Source organism: Podarcis raffonei, chromosome 5 (assembly GCF_027172205.1).
Source record: "Podarcis raffonei isolate rPodRaf1 chromosome 5, rPodRaf1.pri, whole genome shotgun sequence".
NCBI lineage: Eukaryota > Metazoa > Chordata > Lepidosauria > Squamata > Lacertidae > Podarcis > Podarcis raffonei.
Window position 1 is genome coordinate 39,543,092 of NC_070606.1, and position 23,882 is coordinate 39,566,973.

At 43.2% G+C, this 23,882-nt stretch overlaps 1 protein-coding gene across 1 annotated transcript in view; it reads right to left on the reverse strand.

Annotated features, from left to right (window-relative positions):
* Nucleotides 1-23,882, reverse strand: part of BLNK (B cell linker) — a 93,249-nt gene that overhangs the window by 33,891 nt on the left and 35,476 nt on the right. The window contains exon 3 of the mRNA XM_053388791.1: nucleotides 20,373-20,419. Within this exon, the coding sequence (XP_053244766.1) occupies nucleotides 20,373-20,419 (47 nt within the window). The remainder of the gene's footprint in view (nucleotides 1-20,372; nucleotides 20,420-23,882) is intronic.

Here is a 23,882-nt window from a genome sequence, read left to right on the forward strand (position 1 = left end):
GCTATTTTATCCATTTACCTTAGGACCGTCTACTGTGATTGGCAGCAGTTCTCTGGGGACTCAGCAGAGATCTCCCCAGTCATCTGTAACTTCATGCTTTCATGCTGGAAATGGCAGGGTTTGCCCCGGAACCTTCTGCATGCAAATCATGTGCTCTACCATCAGGGCCATGCCTAACATTGGATAGTTAGGCAACTGCTTCAGACGGCAGATGCAGAACTGCCCTGCCCTCCTTAAGCTGTCCTCAGATGCAACGGAAGAAGCTGTGCCATCGTCAGGGTTGAAGTAAGACTCATCTGCCAGCTGAGTATGTGGCTACTGTTTGTGGAAGGGGAAAGGTGGCACCTCGCCCATTGCTTCAGGCCACAAAATGTCTTGGGTGGCCCTGCCTACCACTGAGCTATGGTCCCTGTCCAGAGAACTCTCCTGCATGGGGTCCCAATCTAGATAAAGCCACTTTAAAAACCTGCTGAAATAAACAGGGCAAATGATTTGTGACTAAGTCCCTCTAGTTTTAAGGAACAAATTATACAATGCTAGGCAGTAAGTCCTATGGAGTCAACTTATTTCTGAGTAAACATTCATGGCAATAGGCTGACTAACTTCGGGCTGTCACTTGTTTCATTCTCATAAATCAGTCTGTTTTTACTTCCAGTAAATGTTTTACTCCTGAAAGGTTTGGCGTTTTTAAGTGCAGTACTCAAGAACAAAATTGTGAGATCATGTTTTGGAGCAACGTGCACAGCATATGCACACTTGACAATGATATTTCACTCTTAGCTGCAAACAACGTGGATGTAGGATGAACTCCTTTCTGTGGAAAGAGCTAAAGGGTTTTTTAGAGTTGCATGTGACAACTCTAAAATGGCCAGAACCCAGGAATGGCTTTGATAGGCAGGCTAAACCAGGTGTGGTGTAGCTGATGGGTCTCAAGCCCTCAGTGGGTTAGGAACTTCCCCCTGCATGCAGTGACAGGCTCCAGTGGTTTGAGCGGATGAGACCAATAGTGGGTCAAGAAGGAGGTTTCTGCACATGCTGTACAGGGAACTGAGGAGCAGATGGGGCTCATCAACCTGGGAAAGTAGCCCTTCTAGAAGGATAACTCTGATCCTGAACCTCCACTGCCTTGGAATAAACCCTACACAGATCTGGAGTGGAGTCCCTAAGACGGTTGGATGGTGCCTTCCACCAACTCCTGCAGCCAAGCTGGTGCCAAACATATTGCTCTGCTTTGGACCACATCAGCGAGGCCAAGAGGGAGGTCCTGTCATCTGGGCAGCCCAGGCTTTCCATATACACTGCCCAAGCTTGCACCCTAGAAAGGTCACTTGGGTGTTGCTAATGCAGTGGTTTGACTTCACCCCTAGAAGCGCATTGCATTGTCTCCCGAGGCAGACAGATGCCAATAAATGTCACGTACAAAAAAAGAGGGCCCAACATATAAATGGCCAAGCATGGGAGGGAAGCACTCATACCCACGATGGACTGGCGATAACTGTGGTATCAGTGCATGGAGTTTGACCCATGGGTCAGATTTCCCCATCTGAGAAGTTTATACAGGAAAAGCAGCTGCTTCTCATGGGGACATGAATGACAGCTGTAATGATGTCCCACAAAATGTGAGATAGACTTGCTTCCCCAGAGCCATGCCCTTCCTTGCAACCTTTGGAACACCAGCTTTCAACACGGCTCTACTGGATCTTTATTGAAAATCTTGTCACATTTTACAGATTGCCGTTCCTTGCCTTCCTGCTGAGATTTTGTGTGGTTATCTTCATCAAGTGCTTCCGCTTTTCCTTTTATTAAGCGTCACACTCCTTGAAGGTTCTTCTCTATTTAGAAAAGCCTGGTGGCCAATGACATGTGATTATAACGTCAGTCAGGTCGGGGAAACAAGCGTGCAGAGTAAGAAGTTGAAATGACAGCCATCATACAAAACAAACAGATGAGAAGAGGTCAAACAGGTTTCTGTTTAGCTTCATAAAAAAGTAGAAGCAGGTGAATCCAAAGTTAAAGACATCTCAGGGTCAATGTTTTGCTGAATGTACCTTTGGGTCCTGAGAAACCTGAGACAATTAACAGTGCAAGCCTACCCATGCTTACTCAGAAGTAAGCTGCATTGAATTCAATGGGATATACTCCCAGGTGAGTGTGTCTGGGGCTGCACTGCACAGCTGCTTTCAAATTACAAGTATTGGGAGACTGCATGGGCTATTTGTTACTTTTAAAATGTCCTTCGATCACATACTTATCAGTGAGAGAACTCTTACCAAAACAAACTTTTTTTTGTTTTGTTAAAGTATGCCAACTTTAATTAGGGGATGAATTGACTACTGCTTCAGTTGGTTAGTTAATTTATTTTAATTAGTGGAGCTGATATTTAATAGCACACTTTTGTTGTTGCTGCTGCTTTTTAAAGTCTGGCATTCTACTTCAACAAGAAATGAAAGTCATATTAACAACCCACTTGTCAGTCACACATCATTGGGGTGTCAGATGATTTGACAGGTGGTTGGCAGGCACTAGGGAACCTACTGCTCCTGAACAGACCACGACTGACGTTCTGTCCTGCTTCTGCCGGGTTCAGGTGTACAAGAGAGTTCTATTGCAGAGAGCTCTATTGCACACTCTTAACTGGGCAGGACTGACCTCCCCTGTCCATCAGCTGATTGGTGGGTGACTCAGGGCTCAAGCCCTCTTTCTAGAGGGTTTCACTTCCCTCTCTGATCAGGGTTATGTCACCTGACTGGCAGATGAATGTAGTTTCAGAGAAATAGCCTTGTGGGCCCAGACTGGCCTACGGACCTGGGGCAGAAGTTCTCCACTCCTGCACTAAAGCCATTGCTTTGGCCTTGCATGACATGTGAACCAAGTCATTGTTTCATCAGCATTTGTGTAAAGATGTGCTTCATATTGTTCCTCTGTAACACTGTAACAGTATTCCAGAGGTGTAACAATTATCCATTTTTTAAGAGACAAATTGAGAAAAATGGTTTATGTAGAAGAATGGTAAAATATGTACAATTTCCAAATATTTCGAAGCTGAGGGTGACGGGGAAATCCTCACTCTTCCCTTCTCCATAAAATAGAAGGAAATTGGTGTGGAAATAGAAATATATGCAGCACTTACTTTCTTGTCAGTTCTAAGCCTATTTTACTACGTTTGGAACCTAAAGTGCATTATGTATATCAGAGTACATGGAATTGTACATGTTGACTATATTTGTTAAATTCAGAAGCCTACACTCTATCAATTGCAACCCAGCACACATTTAGAGCAAGCCACCATGAATGCAGTGGGACTTTCTTCCAAGTAAACATGTATTGAATTACACCGTTAGTTTATTCAAATCATTACAAATAAACCCAGATGGAGCATCAAAACTGAGGCACCCTGAAGTGTCAAAAAGTATCATGGGGGGAAATGAGGGGAAGGTTAAAACAGTGCTGTAGTAGGGTAGGTTTTTTTGTTATTGTTTTTAAAAACACACATTTGATTTAGGAAACAATGATCCAGAAACAGAAAAAAATACCACCACAAATATCTATATCTCCACAAAATGGGACGATTAAAATGCAAGAAACAATGATTCCTCTTTCAAACTGTCTCCACCTCTCTTTAAAAGAGTTAATTATCTATCTGTAGCCAAGCAGCATAGGATTTGAGTTGTCTTCACTTTACATCTGGCCCTCCAGATGTTCCACAACTCCAGCTCTCATCATCCCTAACTACCGGCCATGCAGAAGGTTAAGGCTGTCAATGGCCACAAGACATGGTGGGGTTACATATTGCCTTCAGTTACAGAGCCAACATGCCTCTGAATAAATACCAGTTGCTGGAGCATAGGAGTGGAAGAAGAGCGTTTTCTGCTCATGTCCTGCTTTAGGCTTCCCACAGGCACCTGGTTGGCCAATGTGAGAGCAGGATGCTGGCTTGATCCAACAGGCTGTTCCTCATATGTTCTTACAGCTGGGTCTGATAGGAGCTGGAGTCCCACAATGTCATCTGCAGGGGTTGCAAATTAGCCACCGCAAGAATGGAGGGAATTTGCAATTACCCAACACTTTATATTGCATCACATAGTTATTATCGTACTTTTCCATGTATAATATTAGGTTGTTTTTGGTTTTGTTTACCAAAAAAGAATGTTAAAAGGGGGGGGTAGTCTTATACACGGGGGCAATCTCTCCCCATTTTCTTAATTTTGAGTCCCCCAAAATAGGGGGCGTCTTATACATGGGGGCATGTCATACACGGAAAAATACAGTATATTGGTACTAGAAATCATTCTGAGGGAACACAGTGCAGCATAAGGAATACTTGTAAAACCTGCCTTAAAAACGTTATCTTTGTTATTCTATAAAAGGAAAATAGATCATAAAGATGTTTTTCAATTTCTCCCAATTTTTTTCTCCACTGGAAAAAATAAAACAAATGCTTGGGGGAAAACAGTCCCCCACATATTTCTATCCTGGTCCCCGCCCCTATACACACATTATTTCTGTTTCTATTGCTTACTGTACAGCAGTCATTGCTGCATATGACATGTACACACCTCAACCTGGGCAGAACACCCCCACCTCCATTTATTCCTGTACATACTACAGTGGTACCTCGGGTTAAGTACTTAATTCGTTCCGGAGGTGCGTTCTTAATCTGAAACTGTTCTTAACCTGAAGCACCACTTTAGCTAATGGGGCCTCCTGCTGCCGCCGTGCCACCGGAACAAGATTTCTGTTCTCATCTTGAAGGTTAGTTCTTAACCTGAAGCACTATTTCTGGGTTAGCGGAGTCTGTAACCTGAAGCGTATGTAATCTGAAGCGTATGTAACCCGAGGTACCACTGTATATGGGAAACCAAGCTTTAAAATGCTGGTTGCCAAACACTTCAGTCCTCATAACGTTTACTGGGAAGTCCCACTGATTTCATTCCACATAACTGGACCTGAAGCTGTATCTCGAAAGGTCACTCAAATAATTTCTGTTAAGCATGAGTAGTTCTATTAAAGTGAAGCAGGGCAAAGCATGTTATTAAGGTAGATGAATGCTTGTTTATACAATGAAGTAGCTGGAGCGAAAGCAGAAGATTGTGGCCTGTACGGCTGATTTTCTTTATACCGTCTCTAAGCTATCATTAGACCTGCTCATGGCGATGAACGTCGGCTGCTTTGGTGGGATTTCGTTAGCTTCCTTGTTTCTTTAGCTGAAAAGTTTATAGGCTAAAAGGGGGGTCCTCTTACGATGACCGTCATCATTTCATGTTTCTAGCCAACTTCCCAGTGCATATTTTAGGAAGTGCATGACAGTAATAATTCTGGGAGTATTTAGGTAGTCAAAATGTTCCCAGTGCTTCTGGGGAATAACACGGTCTATCTGATTGTGTGGCTATAAAGCCCTGTTCATATATCGGCTGCACTGAAGGATAACACTTAGATAAGAGAGAGTAGGGACAGGCGGCTGGTCCCACCTGTGAGGTTACATGCTGCCCAGCTCTGCCTCTCTCATCTCTGCCTGTTTGGTAAAGGTCTTAAGGGGGAAGACAGCTTGACTTCCATAGGTTCCTCCATGCGACTGGAAGCCCCTCACAGATGGGGCTCCCAGCCATGTGGAGGAGTCTGTTTGAGGAAACCTGGATCTCGCCTTCACTCAATGTGATCAGAGGGGTGAAGCTGTTCAGGTGTGGGGATTGCTGCATTTCTGCCTGTTGAATGCCTGTTAACGGCACAGAGACTACAGTCATACCTCGGGTTACAGTTGCTTAAGGTTGCGTTTTTTTCAGGTTGCGAACCGCCGAAACCCAGAAGTACTGGAACGGGTTACTTCCGGGCTTTGGTGACTGCGCATGCGCAGAAGTGCTAAATTGTGCTTTGCGCATGCGCAGAATCGCAACCAGTGCGTGCGCAGACGCGGGTTGCAAATGTGCATCCCACACGGATCACCTTCGCAACCCGAGAGTCCACTGTATTGGGAAAAAAGGTCAATCTCGTATATCATCTTCCTTGTAACTTAAACTTCTACCTTGCTAGTTTCTGCTATGTTATCCTCAGTTTCTGGAACAGCCAGAAACTCTGTCTTTTAAATTATTTTCTTTTCTTCTAAATTCCATCCTACAACTTATTACTTTGGTAGCCTTATTAAAGGGACGTGTTCACTTGTCCAATCAACGTGTGGACAGGATTGCACCCACTAGTTTGTATGCTCCAGCTGGCATCCAGACTTGCAGTGCAAATGTTTGAAGGCAGAGAACATTTGTGCATTCCATGTGATCTGGAACCCTGACGATACAATGTGCTGCATGTGAGAATGCCAGAGGTGGAGCTAACTGGAAGGCACAATGTCAAGGGCAGGGCTGATCAGTGTGGGCTCACTCCTATAATCATAGACTTCCAGAGCTGGAAGGGACCCCAAGGGTCATCTGGTCTAACCCCCCGCAATGCAGGAACCACAGCTAAAGAATCCCAGACAGATGGCCATCTAACCTCTACTTAAAAACCTCCTATGAAGGAGAGTCCACCCACCACCTTCTGAGGTAGTCCTTTCCACTGCTGAACACCCCTTACTGATTAATGTGTGAGCAGATCACCTGGATGTGGAAGGGGCCATATAGTTAAGTGTAGATAATCTGCACACTAATGAGCTAGATGCATCAATGGTGTGGCTCAGAATAAGGCAGCTTCCTATGTTCCTAATAGAATCTGGGCCTTTGCTTGATCTCCAGAGCAACTGCTTTTCTGGGTTCTATGCTGTCTTCTCCCAGATGTCCACAACACTCTTAACAAGCTCTGCTGTCTTCTTTAATTCTTATCCTGCTTCATTTCCCTTTTAATTTCTATGATGGAGAAGTGGTGGAGGAACAAGCTTTGTACGTGGCAGCAAGTGTCCAAAGAGTGTATGCATGAGTTGGTGGGATGTTCTTTCTCACCATCGAGGTGGGGATGGGGAGCTGCAAAAGTTCCCACCCACGTCATTGTGCCCCCACTTTCCAGCACTTCTTGTCCTCTTAACTCTGGTAGCGTTTATTCCCGACTAAATATGCGTGGGATTGCAGACTGCGCCTCTTTGAAATGTGCCTAGCAGTACCGACATGCTACTACATGTAGAAGTTTCGGCAGGAAGTGGTATTCAACACAACAGTGACTCCAGGCTCCTCCCTTATTCTGTGGAGAAAAGTCCTGAACAACAGTGCTAAATCCAAGCAGCCACCCTTATACAATTGTGTTAGATATTTGTTTAAAGATATATCCTGCCTTATTGCAAGACTTGAGATGAATTAGCACACTGGGCAAGATAAATTCTCTCTGTCTCTGTCAGGAAAGAACAGAAAGTCCTGCAAAATTTACAGAAATAGGCTTAGCTACTGGTATTCAGCTGTCCTCTGCCAAATGCTCATTTGCAATAATTGCTTTAGCTAATACGGGCTGATGAAATCGAATTACATGCTTTGTCAGCGCTCCTATCCATGCTTCAAGCACAGTGATGAACATCGGACAAGGGTTTCACCTTTACTGCATACCTGTTCCTTCCTGCAACCTCAAAGCACTGGTAACTCATTAACATCCAATTGCCTTATGTGTATGTAATTGCATTTGTTTTCTCACATTGACATCATTCCTCACTGACATCACATGGAAGAGCCAGTATGGTGTAGTAGAGATTAGTGTTGGATTAGGACCTGGAAGACCAGCGTTCAAATCTCCACTCAGCCATGAAATTCACTGGGTAAGAGTGGGCTAATCACCATCCCTCAGCCTCACCTAACTCACAGGGTTGTTGTGAAGATAAGGTGGCGGTGGTGGTGGGGAACCATGTACGTCACCTTGAGCTGCTTGGTGGGATATCTGTATAAAACCGTGAATTAATAGTTTTTTTAATCTGCTGCAAGGTATAATTGCGGTGGCATTTGTAGGTATGTAAATTTAAGTGCTTACAATTACTGATTTGTAATTGTTTGTCGATGATTTTCCTGATGGCTTAAATGTTTCTTGTAAAGTGTTTACTACAATTAAGAGGCATATACTTTTTGTTTTCTATATTACTATTTTGTTAACTAGGGGACGCGGGTGGCGCCGTGGGTTAAACCACAGAGCCTAGGACTTGCTGATCAGAAGGTCAGCGGTTCGAATCCCCGTGACAGGGTGGGCTCCCGTTGCTCGGTCCCTGCTCCTGCCAACCTAGCAGTTTGAAAGCATGTCAAAGTGCAAGTAGATAAATAGGTACCACTCCGGAGGGTAGGTAAACAGCGTTTCCATGCGCTGCTCTGGTTCACCAGAAGCGGCTTAGTCATGCTGGCCACATGACCTGGAAGCTGTACGCCGGCTCCCTCAGCCAATAAAGTGAGATGAGCGCCGCAACCTCAGAGTTGGCCACGACTGGACCTAATGGTCAGGGGTCCCTTTACCTTTACCTTTATTTTGTTGACTGCTCTGTGCTCCTATAGGACAAAGGGAAGTATAGAAATGCAATTCATAAAATTATGGTTTCTTAGATTTACTTTTCATTCCAACCAAATTATCTTCCCCTAGATCGATTGACTCACAGAACATTTTTACACGCCCCATCATCAAAAGTCCCATGGGCACTGTTAATTCTCCACTGGATTGCTCGTGCCATCAGTTTCTTCAAATTAATTTTCAGTAGAGTACTTTCAGAAACACTCTGTCTCAAAGCCAGTTTGTGATATAAAGTTCCCAGACAGGTGTAGCTGAGTCACACCTGCATGGCATCACCCACACTTGACATGTTTGCTGCAGAAACACCTGTAGAACACATGTGTATCTGCAATAGTTGGTTTTCCCTTGTGAAGCAGACAGAGAGGTCCCACTCTTTGGAGATATCTTTGGAAGGCATTCAGTAACCGGTCAACCGACCATGACTCATTTTTGTCTTTGCAATATAAATCTGAAAGCTGCCATAAAAGCTATTGAAGAGTTTCATGCAAAAAAAACCACCACCACCTCGCACATTCACTTCCTGCCAACTGTGCAGCACCTGTGCAAATTCTAGATGGATGCCCAACGCAGAGAAGAGGAACAGCTCAAAGATAGTGGCACTGCCCACACAAAGGAAGGATGCATGCACCAATGTGATAAACAGCAATGCTTCTTTAATTTGCAAAAAAAAAAAAAAAGAGAAAAAAGGAACACAGGGAGCATTATTGTATCCTCATTTAAACAAATGTCAGGCTCCCAAACAGTTCTGAATACGTGCTGGCATATTGAGGCGCAAACCTGCCAGCTTGGTTGGGCTATTGCACCTTTAGTGACCGGCTGACACTCAACAAAGGAAGCATTTCTCAAGATGGAAACATAAGGTGCTTCAAGATGACATATTTACTGCACATTCATCCTGACTTGTTTGCAGGGAGATGACATGATGTTTGGCTATTTCACTGAGCACGCATTCTGCTTGGTTGTTGGGGAGGTTAGATGATGTTGCCTATTCCTGTCACATTCCTTCTCACCAAACATCCAATCTTCCAGGAAAGTGAGTTTGTTGCCCAAGACCTCCCAACCGACCATAATTGTCCAACCTGAATTTGCTGGTATGCCACTGAATCCCACCCCAAGCTAGCAACAATCTGGAAGCAAGCAATTCACAGGATGTTGCTGTTGTTGTTGTTGTTTACTATTCCATCAAAGTATTGGAGACAGTCTTCTTCCTTGAATGCTTTCGAGTTCCATTTGAGAAAACTGTACAACTCTGCAGCCTGCTACCCTAACAACCATTTTGAATCCTCCCTCGATTGCTTTATCTTCTTACATACAAGCAAATTTATCCTCCCTGGCCATTTCCAAAGAGGGGTTAAGGCTGTCAGCCTGCTGCAAGCAAGGACTCTAGTGGCACCTTCAAGACTTTTTTTTTATGACATAAGCTTTCGTAGAAGACAAGCCAGTTCGCCAGATAGATAAGGAAACCCTCTTATTTCCCCCCGTTTTCTTTTAAGGTGCCACAAGATCTCTTCCTGCTTCTGTCCCCCAGATCCCCCTCGTGCGCGCCTCCGAGAAAGAAACAGCCTCTGCGCCTTCGCGTAAAAGCGCGAGAGGAAAGCAAGGGACGCGGTTCAAACCATACCTGAACTTCTGTCCCGCTGGCACCGTGATTTTATTGAACTTGTCCATGCTGCCAGGCGAGGCGACTGCCTCGGACAAACGGGCATCCGAGTCGGCAGGGACTGAGGGGGGCTTCCTGGCTCGTTCCCGAGAGAGAAAGGCTGGATTCCCCTTGATGACTCCCCTGGCTGCTTCGCCTCCTCGCGGATCCCCTTAGCGCCGCCTTTGCGCGCGGCCCGCCAGGCGACTCCTCGTGTGTTGGGACGAGAAGCAAAACTTGCCCGAGCGCCCGGCCGGGTTTCATGTTTCGAGGGGGTCATGTGACGGAGCCAGCTTGGCTGGCAATAGGGTGTTTGTGCAAACTTGAAGAAGATCCGCACCTATTGGGCGTGTCCAAAACCACCCCCGTCTGGGGCTAAAGTCCTTCCTGACGTCCTCGCGGCTTTGCCTCGCGCGCCGCGGGCGTTTCATCCCAGGGATCAAGCTGGTTGTTGGGAACACTTCCTGCCGCAGTCCCGGGGCTTTGAAGCGGCTGCTACCTGGAAGAGTTTCCTGCACGTTCTGCTGCCTTGAAAGGCCCTCCTCTCTTGCAATGGGATGCCTCGCCCGCCCCTCAACGACACACAAAGTTCGCTTTGTAGAGCCTCCATGTTCCAGTGCAGACTACCTCGGAATAGCAGATATTGGAGACAAGAAACCGGGAAGGGTTCTTCCTGGTGTGATTCTATGAAGAGTTCTTCTTGGTGTGCCCAGCCGACTTGCTGTTGGAGAAAGAATGTTGGTTTTCTGTGGATCTGTACCCACAGGACTCTCCTTATGCTCCTTCCATAAAGCGGGCTGCATCCAGACACATTTGGAATCCCATTTTTATTATTGTCGTAATATTTACAGTGGTACCTCGGGTCACATATGCTTCAGGTTACAGACTCCGCTAACCCAGTAATAGTACCTTGGGTTAAGAACTTTGCTTCAGGATGAGAACAGAAATTGTGCTCCGGTGGTGCGGCGGCAGCAGGAGGCCCCATTAGCTAAAGTGGTACCTCAGGTTAAGAACAGTTTCAGGTTAAGAACGGACCTCCGGAACGGATTAAGTACGTAACCAGAGGTGCCACTGTATATCTCACTTTTCTTCCAAAGAGCTCAAGGTGGTGTACATAGTTTTCCTTCCAGCACCTTTTAGCCTCACAACAAGCCTGTGAGGTAGGCTGGGCTGAGGGGCAGTGACTGGCCCAAGGTTCATCCAGCGATCCTTCTTCATAGCCAAGTGGGGATTCGAACTCTGCTTTCTCAGGTCCTAGTCTGACACTCTTTCAGTGGCTCTCTTTCAGTGTGGTGGATCTGCGCAGATCACGCCTTCTGTGCTCATGAAAGGCAAGCACGTTCTCTTCCATGTCGATTTCAATGTGTGCGCATCATGCTTCCCACGATCATTTCATGCTCTCTTTGCTTGAGATGCTGTTTGTGTCAGGCTGTGCACACACTTAGACAGCATCTTACAAAGCAGAGACATCACCTTGCCAACAAAGGTCCGTATAGTTAAAGCTATGGTTTTCCCAGTAGTGATGTATGGAAGTGAGAGCTTTTGAATTATGAATTGATGCTTTTGAATTATGGTGCTGGAGGAGACTCTTGAGAGTCCCATGGACTGCAAGAAGATCAAACCTATCCATCCTTAAGGAAATCAGCCCTGAGTGCTCACTGGAAGGACAGATCCTGAAGCTGAGGCTCCAATACTTTGGCCATCTCATGAGAAGAGAAGACTCCCTGGAAAAGACCCTGATGTTGGGGACGGGGACGGCAGGGGACAAGGAGAAGGGGACGGCAGATGGTTGGATAAGAGTTCTCGAAGCTACCAGCATGAGTTTGACCAAACTGCGGGAGGCAGTGGAAGACAGGAGTTCCTGGTGTGCTCTGGTCCATGGGGTCATGAAGAGTCGGACACGACTAAACGACTAAACAACAACAACAACGTGCACACACTTCCATTTACCCTCCATCCAACGTGCACCCACCACTGCTTGGGCAAGCGCTGTACAAACTATATCCTGCAGGTGCCCTGTTGTTTCCTATGAAATGCTGTGTTTTGAAGCATTTCTCCTAAAGGAACTTCGATGCATATTGGGGGGGGGGGAGAATGACCAAGCTGTGTTTTAAATCAGTAATGCACACACACAACCTTAGTCTTTGCCAACCGGTATCTTTCTTGAAGTGTCTATTCATTTGTGCTACCTCATTGCTTTTGGCCCAGGAATGCTGCTGAAAAGAAAGTATAAAGGGAGGGTTAACGTGGGAATGCAACTGTGCTGACCCCCTCCCTTTGCAGGAAAAGAAAGGTCACCCAGGGAGTGTTAGCAGCAAACACACACTGATCTAAACAAAGGCGAGGGGCTGTGAAGATACCGTGTATAGTGAGAGTAACATGGCAACTGGATTTTGCAACACTACCCTTTGTTCCTCTTCGATGAGCAAGAACAGATTTTGCGAAGGAACTTGAAAAGTGAGGGGGCTGCATGTTAACACACTGTTAAACCTAGAACCACAGCCACAGCAGCGGCTGAAATGAACTACACCAGTGGGATGGTGTGTGAAATGGGTGATTACATTTCCTATTTAAAAAATACTTAAATAGGGTCAGGATTTAGGATTTCGACTATGTTTACTGCATGGGGAGGAGGAGATGAACTATACCACAATCATGATGTACCCACAGATAGTTGCAAAGCTGCTATTTGCCTTGGAAGGAAAGCTACCAGTAGCACCAGTGGCTGAACAGCAGCTTGGGAGTCGAATTTACATTGGGAATCTGGCATAACTCAAACAGTTGGAGAGTTACAGAGCTCAAGTAGGACTTTTGGAAAAGTAAAGGACCCTTGGATGGTTAAGTCCTGTCAAAGGCGACTATGGGGTGCTGTGCTTATCTCGCTTCAGGCTGAGGGAGCTGGCGTTTGTTCACAGACAGCTTTCCGGGTCATGACTAAACCACTACTGGCACAACAGAACACTTTTGGAAAAACAACAGGCAATGCACTTTCATTGCTGTTGGCCACTGTCATGTAATGGACTCACACACCCAAGCTGTAAATTTAAAGCACCTGGCTTTCCCCATCCTGGGTACTGTAGCTGACTTCTACAATTCCCAGCAGCCTTAGAAAATTGCAGTTCCCAGGGTTCTTTGGGGAAAGCTGTGTGCTTTGAATGTATGGTGCGGACATTGAACCTGGGCATTCAAGTCCAAGTGCAGAGGTGTATTCAGATGTTTTCCACATTGCATCCTGATTGGGTGCTGGTGGGTACTTCCCCCTCATGCCCAATGGAAAGGAACTGACCATAGCACCACCCGCTCTGGTCCCATTCTGGTCAGTCATATGGGCTGAAGCATCTTGTAGGGTCATGTGAAGTTAAGATGCTTTGAGAAGAGTGCTTCCAGTCTTCACTGTAGTAGTTGCACCATCCCTAATGCTGGGTCTGGGCACTACAGATCTTATCATGCTCTCAAATTCAGGAAGATGCTAAAATTTAAGCAGTTTCTTCAGTGTGCTTCCAACACCTGTCCTTTGCTATCTGAAGAAGCGTACATGCACATGAAAGCTCATACCAGTAACTAACTTAGTTGGTCTCTAAGGTGCTACTGGAAGGAATTGTTTTTTAAAAAAATATTTTATGTTATTTTATTTTGTTTTTGCTACTTTGTGTGCCTCTTGGAGTTTCACAATGTCACCACCTGGTTTCAACCATGAGGGTTTGAAACCTAATTCCAAAACGAATCATTTCTCTTCTTGTAAGGTTTTGTGACCTTGACAGATCCGTAAATGTTATACTGTAGTTTACTCCTCACAGATGTACAGTTCCCAGCACCCTAAACAAACTATGTTTCCCAGGCTTCTTTGAGGACAGTCATGTGTGTTAAATATACATACAGTCGTACCTCGGCTCCTGAAAGCCTTGGGAGTCGAACGTTCCGGCTCCCGAATGATCGAAAACTGGAAGTGATTGTTCCGGTTTTCGAATGTTCTTTTGGAAGCCGAATGTCTGACGGGGCTTCCGTGGCTTCTGATTGGCTGCAGGAGCTTCCTGCAGCCAATTAGAAGCCGTGCTTTGGAAGTCAAACGTTGAGGAAGTTGAACAGACTTCCGGAAGGGATTCTGTTTGACTTCCGAGGTACGACTGTACGTGCACAAAGATGGACAACTCCACCAAGATTTCTAATGCTGCAGGAGATGTGTTAAATTGTGTTTTACGATTTCAATATGTATGCGTTTTCTTCCTCATTCCCCTCACTTTTTCTTTTATTGTTCTTAAATTATGCCCTTCCTCCTGATGCAAGTGCAGATTAATAATAAGAGAAATTGGTGGGGTGGGGTGGGGGACCCAGCAGAAGGTTTTCAGTTTCATGCGTCAGTTACTTAAATGCCTCCTCTGCAAATGCAGCTCTAAAGGCAGCTGGGACGTTTCTTGTTTGCACATTACAGTCCTGTAATGGGTAACTCAATTAGCAGATTTGGAGTAATTAGGGTTCTTGCTGGAATATGACAGAGCAATCACACAACCTCTCTGGTCCTCAACCTGCTCATTCCGACCTGGCATTATTGAGGTTACCGTATTTTGAAGGATTTGCAAAATCTTCCAGTCCCAACGTAAAAACAAGTTGTGTCAATGCACATCCAAGATTCCTCGTGGGACTCCAGTTCCCCTTCAGTCCCAGCCAGCAAAACCAACGGCCAGGGATGTTGAGTGTTGCAGTGCAACAACATCTGGAGGGCCACACGTACTCCTTTTAGGTAGTACAGTTCCACTTCTACTAGGAAACACTGACAGTCAGAAGGCATTCATGAAAACAGCACATTCTCATGCCGGATCTGTCTTCATGATTCACTTAGCAACTGTTCCAGCCACAGTTAATTTCCCTTGAGAACAAAATCGCAGTTTGGAGGTACAGTTAACACTTCTGCTTTTATTATTTTTTAAAAATTATTTTGATTGCTTCTTCAGTCAGTGGGGGACTTTTGCTTCATATCAGCTAAAAGGCTTGATTTTTTGCCTTACCTGTTATTATGCAGGAGAGATAGAGAAGCAGAGGCTCTCCATACGTTAGAAGAAGAAGAAGAAGAGTTTGGGTTTGATATCCCGCTTTATCACTACCCAAAGGAGAATCAAAGCGGCTAACATTCTCCTTTCCCTCCCTCCCCTTCCTTCCCTTCCTCTCCAACAAACACTCTGTGAGGTGAGTGGGGCTGAGAGACTTCAGAGAAGTGTGACTGGCCCAAGGTCACCCAGCAGCTGCATGTGGAGGAGCGGAGACGCGAACCCAGTTCCCCAGATTACAAGTCTACCGGTCTTAACCACTACACCACACTGGCTCTCCAGTTATTGGACTGCAACTCTCAAAATCCCTAACCACTGCCTATGCTGATGGGAACTGGGGCCCAGAAAGATCTGGTGGTCTGCAGGTTCTCCATCCCTGAAATACAGCTTCACCCAATGGTGCTGTGGAGGCCTGGATCTTACCATATGTCGATCATAACTTAGACCCTAGGCTTAACTATTAAGTAGTGGTTTGAATCCGAGACTTCAATATGGAACCATTTTTGTTTAGCAGTAAGATTCAGGTCAAAATCTGACAATGTACTGTTTTAACATCTCATTAAAGCAATAGATATATATGTATCAGTAAAAATATTTCTTCCTGAAGTATTTCAAATGTTTTAACCAAGCAACATAGCTAAAGAAACACGCAGTATAGTTTTATGTCTACTCAAAAGTAAACCATACTGAGTTCAATGGGGCACACAGCCAGGTAAGTGAGTATAGGGTTACTCTATACTTTGTAAAGAGACAGAAACATCTCCCTCTTTATGTCTTAGGAATGTAACATGAAGCTGGAAATTTGCTGTTTGAAAATGGTTTACCACAGAATTTTTTCCATTATTTGTGCAGCTCTCAGACCATGGAATATGAGTGATTTAAAATTTCCATTATTAGGATACCATGACACATAATGGCAGAGGAATTGGGTTTATTTTGTTGCATAAGAAAACTAAAATACAACATTTTGTTTTCCCGTGTTTGAATGCGCTATTTGCGCCAGTTGTTTGATGTTTTACAAAAAGACAGTGGGCTTATATGGGAGAACAGAATTTTGAATTTGCATTTCTTAAAAGTGAGCTGTCCAGGAGAAATATATCTTAAAGACATAAAAGAGGTAAACTGTCTTCCCACTTAGACTGCAGTCTTATGCACTCTCATCAAGGAGTAAGCCCCATTTAACACTTGAGTAAACATGCACGGAAGTTCACAGTTAGTGTGCTAATTCATTAGTAATTGTGCTAATTAAAGACCAGTATTTCCAAATAAATGAAATTAATTAGAGAATGCTATGAACAACAAAACAGAATTGGAAAAACAGACAGGGGGAAATGTGCCAATGTGGAATCATTTGCACATTTCTCTTTTTTATGAAATAGCAAAAATACAATTGTAGGTTGCAATGTGCCATTAAAAAAAAGATAGTTCAAACTATTACTAGTTAGCTAAAACTGTTTTAAATTTGAGAATACTTTTCTCTTTTTGTTTGGGATAATACTTTAAGCCAATTTCAGCTGTGTTTTGTGACATGGCTTTTATAGCATGGGGCAATCATAGCAACAACCGAGAGTTCTGGTCCTCAGATTGGAACGAGGCCTGGTGTATGGCGACAGCACACTAGGCACAAATACGCGAAAGAGATAGGACTTCAGATTACTTGATGCATCTGTTCACAGTTTCCTTCCTTACAGAGCTTGAGAATCTAAATGTGCAGTTTCTTCATGCTTGAGGAAACGCAAGTTTCTTCTCACTGCTGAGGTCCAGGTGCAGTACTTTCTACCAGACTGTCTGGAAAGAGGGAAGAGTGTGGGCGGGGGGCTCAGACCTTGCAAAAATGGCAAGGCCTCATCTTTGTTATTTTACCTTGCATGGGGCCTTCTGGTTCAGATGAGCAGGGCAAATTGTTTATCATTCTAAACAGTGGTATTGCTGGAGGTGGTTTAGGAGTCCTGCACCCTGGGTTTTTCCATCTCGTCTCAGATTGACTGCTCCCTCCAAAAAACTTTGAAAATAATCAACTTTGCTTTCTCCCCTGAAGTTTGCATCTACACATATAAATTTGCATGTACAAATGTATACAAAAGTGCCCTGCTGCTAAGATATGTTTACTGTGGCAGAATAAACCAATATAGGCATATATTGTATTGGGTTCCATGCCTCTGAATACATTTGAGTTTTCACGCTGAAGAATTTTGGTTTCTTTGCACTGGAATTGTAATTGTTTTGATGCACACATTTCCTACTCCACTGTGAGGATACAATGCATCATTTTGTAAAAATAAGTCAGTGCATGTGTAATTAATTTGAAGTCATTGGATAAACGTCAGCCCTTGTGCAGATTCAACAGATACCATGGTGAATTAGCAAAACTGAACAGCATAAACAGGGGACATTGTCAGGTGAATACGTTTAGTCTCCAAGTGATGTTGGGAAATGTGCATGACTTGGCAACATGAATAGGGCACTTCATGCATTACTCTTCCACTTTGCAAATTCCTCACTTGGATGCTGCTAAAACACACCAAATTCTCTGTGATGTGTGCTCAATATGCACAATGGCCACACATTCTGAAATCATGTTAACCCCATAATATGTGTGTGTGTGTGTGTGGAATATATTAATATCCAAATGCATAATTTGTTCCAGATACTCACAAAGAGGAAAAAATTATGTATTTCCATAATTATAGACTTCTTTTATCAGTAATCCTGATAAATCAAGGAGAATATATTATATAAGAGTATATGAGAGAGAACCTTTGATGGGAATTCTGGAATATGACGGCTGATTACTTCCTGGAATTTCTTCACATGAAACTTCAGGCACTCCCAAAGATATGCTTCCTTCTCATTTTGACCCTACTGAATCTGAATTCTTACATCAATAGTTTCTCAACAAAGGATGTGGAGTAGGAAATTAATGTATTACGTGTAAGTGAAAGTCTCCCAAGCAATCGTTGAAATGGCCATAGAGTGAAAGATCATGACTTTGTACAAAGTTACCCAGCAAGTGCAACATGTGAGGAAGTTTTAAAAAGATACTGTGGCACCATGGTTACACTTTATCTTCTAAGCGATCTTCTATTGCATTCTGGTAAATATAGGTGCATATTTTCTTCTCATAAGGAAGCAGTTACATAATGTGAATCACCACATGACAGACCCTTGTTTACTGATGGGAATGGCTGCCAGCAAATAAATTGCCCATACAAACACCAGCTGAAATAAGTTTTTGGGTTTTTTTGTAACGAAAATAAAACAGGAAACTGGATACAAAAATCTTTAAAATGCACATTCACCAACTTTTTCGACCAACTAGAAACATTCTAGGAAAGAGCTCGTATGGGAGAAACAGGCTGTGCACTCACTATACCTTTAAAGCACATTCAAAGCACATCCTCTTCCCCGAATAAACCTAGAAGTTATAGTTTGTTAAGGGTGCTGGGAATTGTAGCTCTATGAGGAATTGTAGCTCTATGAGGAATAAACTCTGCGGCCATAGAGCTGGAAGTTGGGGGCTAAGCTAAGCTAGCCAAATCTTCCTGGGTACCATGAAGCTTTAGTGAGTAATGTGCAATATTTTTTTTTTAAACGTGAATATAAAATATGAAACATCTGTGTTCACCCTAACCTTTCCAGACATAACTCAGATGAGTTACTGCTTAATGAGCACTGCAAGGGAGACTAGAATTTAGTACTTTGCATGTTGCAAAAACTGGTGTGAATCTTACACATAATTGTCTGGTTTGGGCCTGTAATTTGGAAATATATTCTCAAGAAGGAGATATAATTATGGTGCAGTCACTGTGTTGAAAACAAAGACAGTTCTGGGCTCGAAATGTTGACAAAAATATGTTATTTTTCCAGGGTGCTTTTACTTACCTATGACCAATGTTTAGGCACTAAGAAGACATTTAAATAGAAAATGTCCTGAATGACAAATATTGGAGGGTATTTTCACACAAGAGTCCTGATCAAAATTCTTTTACTTCAGAGCTGTTTTGCTTGAGCAATTTGATGTGCAATCATATGCCTACTCAGAAGTAAACCTAACAGTTCAATGGTATTTAATCCTACATAAGTGTGTATAGAACCACAACCTAAGACTTACTTTTCTGTAGCAGGAAGTTGGCTGTCTGAAACAGCATCCATATACTTTCCCACCTTTATTTCATGTAATAAACCAACCTTTCTTTCCTGGTGTGGGGCATAAGGTTAAAGGTAAATGTGTATTCATAACAGATCCCACTTTCTCTTGAAGGTGTGCATTGAGTACATGTGAGTGCTGGACACACCTGCGGGCTCAGATGCAAACCTTGCAACACCTGCAACTAAAAAAAGTGTAACCTGTCCTGTGTATAATTACACTAGCAAGGATTTGTAAGCTCAGACTTGGAAGTAAGGACACACGTCTAGCAAAGAGGACTTCATTTGGAAATTATTAGAACAAACTGGAAGTGATAAAAAATTAACATTATAGCATCATATGTCAATACTTAGTGAAGTATCAAATAAATGGCATTTAGTCACACAAATAATTAAGAAAAGAATATCAGGGATCAGAACAGACCATATGTGGTTTTCAAGTAAAGCTGAATTAATAGAGACTGGGTTAATTTGTCTTTCCTTTAGAAGTTGTATCATTTGCAAATATATTTTTGACTTGCTTTTTAAACAAATATTTCTTCTTTTGATAATGGTACATTTTACTGTTTATAGGAAATCATTTATAATGTTTAGACCATTTATACATTGTATATATTAATTTATGTATTACATATATGTGTGTGTGTGTGAATATACTTAATGTACTTAATATATTTGCAGAAATAAGAAATAATATATAATGCAGAAATAAGAACAGACTAATATAATTGTATCCAATCTGCTGCTTTGAGACTGATCTTTATTTTTTGCTTTTGCTTTTGTCTTGTTTTTCAGTTTACTTTGTGCATGATTGAATCACAAAATAAACTCATAGTGTTTATGGCTGATATAGGCTGATATACCCAAACGAAAGGTGGAATTTATTCTGCAAGGCCAATCCAGTTTGTTCTAATCCAAACACAAAATAAATATAGCAGTTTGGATGAGGTTATGGTCTGATTCTCTTCTATGTAAAAAAAGGGGGGGAAAATGAAAGGAGGATATTAAATTAAATATGAATCATACAAAATTAACTATGAATTGCAACAAAACATCTGTCCACTTTGTGAAGGCCAAAAAAAGTGAAAACTTACGGCTGGTCCATTATACAGAATCTGTTCATCTCATATTCTGATAAATTCTGAAAGAGAGAGAGAGAGAGAGAGAGAGAGAGAGAGAGAGAGAAGTGTTTTTGTAGGGAACAGCCAAAACAAATGAGGAGTTAATTGAAACTGAGTTTCACTTTAGCTGGAGGACAGTTAGATTACTCTGTGGAGTTAAGTAATCATATTCTTTTAATGCCACTGAAGGATTAAGTCCTGGTTACTTATTAACTCTTTATTACTAACACCTGGTGATACTGTGGAGGGGAAGTGGCACATGTTGTACAGTGCAAAATCTTCCCAGGAATGTTGTGCATAAAAAACCCACACAGGTTAATGAATGATTATTAAAACTATAAGCAAGAGGATGAATTGGATGAGTCTCCTTTTTGGAGCTTCCACAGAATGTCCAGTGAGGCTCCAGGCGTCTTGCAATCCTTGAGCATTTGAGGGAAAGGAGAGGCGTCAAAGAACACTGCTACTCAGAAATGATGGCATTCGGGGCTCACCTATACTTCCACTTGCCCCATGGCTAGAAGGCACAGGTCCAACGTTTTCTGCTTCCCCCATACTTTCTAGGCATGAGTCCAAGCAGTTTTCCATTTGGCACACTGCTTTCCTCAGGAAAACTCACTCTTTACAGCTGAATTGGAGCAAACACCATTCACCACGTTTTATGCTCATGAATGCATGACAGGATGCCATCCAAGTCTTGATTTCTACCAGTCGAGGCCCCATCCAGTGTCCCTCCACTCTGCCATTGCTGTTCAGTGAGTCTTTGCCCTTGGCCATAACTCCTCATCTATAGAACTTAATATCACCAAACCCAGTTTTATTCCTATTTATTTAGAAGATTATTATTTTTTGCTTCCTCCAGTTGAACTATTGGGTTGCCGTATCATTAGGATTATAAATATTACTATTGCACACAATGACAAATTTGTGTTACTGTTATCACTCAGACAAATAACATATATTTTAGCACAGACTTCAGTGTTTATTTGTAGACCCTTTAAAACCGAAGACAGCAACGTTCTGTTTATAAAGTTTTCACTGCATTTTTTATCTTGATGTAACATAAGCTTGTGCGTGTTATTTTTACAAAATTTATAACCATCTGTCTACTTGCACACAAGCTGAATTTGATAGATTTACCATTTCTGCTGTGTTCTAAAAGCAAAAAGCAGGGTGAACTTCAAAACGGGGCTTTAAAACCCCAACTTTATTGCAGAAAGCATGAGAACCAGATAGCATGGAAAGCATGAGTTCGGTTCCTCAGATAAGATAACTTAAGGAAGTTCATGTCCTCCCTGCAACTACCCATGCCCCCCCAAACCTTTCCAGAAGGTCAAGGGCCCTTCCTGAGTGATGTAGGATGAGACATGGGGAAGGGCAACTTTTGTTCTGTAAAGTACCTTAAGTTAACTAGTCTTCAGCTGAAATCCATGATTTCTGCCAATACAAATCCAGAGTCATGTTGAGGTTCTGCAGTGAAAGCAAGGCTTACTCTTTGGACATCTAATATATTGATTGGGGGGTGAAGGTTGGCACATACCTATGCACAGGTAAACACACAATGGGTTTAGAAAAACAAATTGCAAACAGTCTGTCCAAAAGGCCAAGAAATGCTAGAGGTGCTGTCAGTGGGACAAAGCCCAAAGGTAAGGTAAGTTCAGTGACCATGCACCTCTTCAGTCTTCCTAGCTTTGCTATTCAACAGCTGTAGTGAGAAAACAAATCATCCTGACCAAGCTCAAATGAGCAAAATTAAATCTGATTATTTCTAGCTCTGCAGTTTCAGCCTTAGTATGCCTTTGCCTACGTTGTTAACTAGTGCTGACTTTCAGGTCAGAAGCAGAGTGATCTTGTTGCCTCACTGGTTTTCTGACTATTATTAACATTTTGTAAATCCTGGTTGGGTTTTTTTTGGGGGGGGGAGGGGGAGCAACTACTAAGAAAGTTTGGTTGGGAGAGTCCATTTTTGCACTGAGCTTTACCTCCAGGCCTACTGTAGACCACTGAACTCCACATGCGGACCCACCTAAAAGCTCTGTAATCTTGACTTCACTTTTAAATCCATGCTTCACCAATGTCCCTGCCTGGGTACTATAATGTTTATTTTCAAGAGCTGGCAATCCTGTTCTCTTCACAAGTGTGGAATGGAATCCAGTCCAGGTTCTGAAATCTAATCTGGAATATTGCTGGCTCAGCTAAAACTGATTTCAGAGTGGAACTAAGTGTTTCCACCAACCCTCAACCCATATATATATGGCATATGCAGTATCTCAGCAAAACTGTGTATCTACAGACTGTTTTCAAATTCAAATGTATCCCTGCTTCTCATTATGATTCTTATCTGCATTAGGAAAATGTGGCATTTCAGACTCTAGAAAACCATCTATATTTAATACTAATCCTGTAATTATACTGTAAGACAAAACAGAAAACTAGTTTCACACACTGTATGTACCATAATTAGGGGATGCCTGACTAGGTCTCGAAATCAGCAAATTCCTATGGATATATATATATATATATATATATGGACAAGGAAAGGGGCAGACAGCTTTTTTTCTGCCTCAATTCGTGTGCCATTAAGATCTGCATGAGAAGCAGAAATTTAATGGGTAGAACTTCCCCCGCTTGGCTGGTACATCAGTTGCACCTATTCCTGATATACTCAGACCTGACTATGGTCCTATATGTATTAGCTACATCTTGATTTGACTACTGTAACATGCTCTATCAGGATCTGCCTTGCAGATTTGTTTCAGCCTGTTATGAGTTACTTGTAAAGGATGACTTTCACAGAAAGCAAGACAGGGAGAGAGGAACCTTGCTCCTGCTTCTTGCTCTCTCACTCTGCAGCTTTTGATACCACTGAACTTGGTATCCTCCTGGGCTGGCTCTGGGGAATGGGAATCAGGGGTGCTGTGCCACAGCGGTTCCAGTCCTACTTATGGGACCTATGGGATGCGGGTGGCACTGTGGTCTAAACCACTGAGCCTCTTGAGCTTGCTGATCGGAAGGTTGGCGGTTCGAATCCCTGTGGTGGGGTGAGCTCCCGTTGCTCTGTCCCAGCTCCTGCCAACCTAGCAGTTTGAAAGCACACCAGTGTAAGTAGATAAATAGGTACCATTGAGGCAGGAAGGTAAAGGGCATTTGTGTGCGCTCTGGTTTCCGTCGTGGTGTTCTGTTGCACCAGAAGCAGTTTAGTCATGCTGGCCACATGACCTGGAAAGCTGTCTGTGGACAAATGCTGGCTCCCTCAACCTGAAAGCGAGATGAGTGCCACAACCCCATAGTCGCCTTTGACTGGACTTAACTGTCCAGGGATCCTTTACCTTTTTTTCTTTTTTACTTATGGGACCAAGTCCAGAGAGCAGCATTGGGAGAGTGCTTTTTGACTCCCTAGCAGTTCCACTATGTGGAGCCACAGGGCACTTGTTTTAACCCAACTGCTATTTAACATCTATATAAAGCAGCTGGAAGCAGTCATTA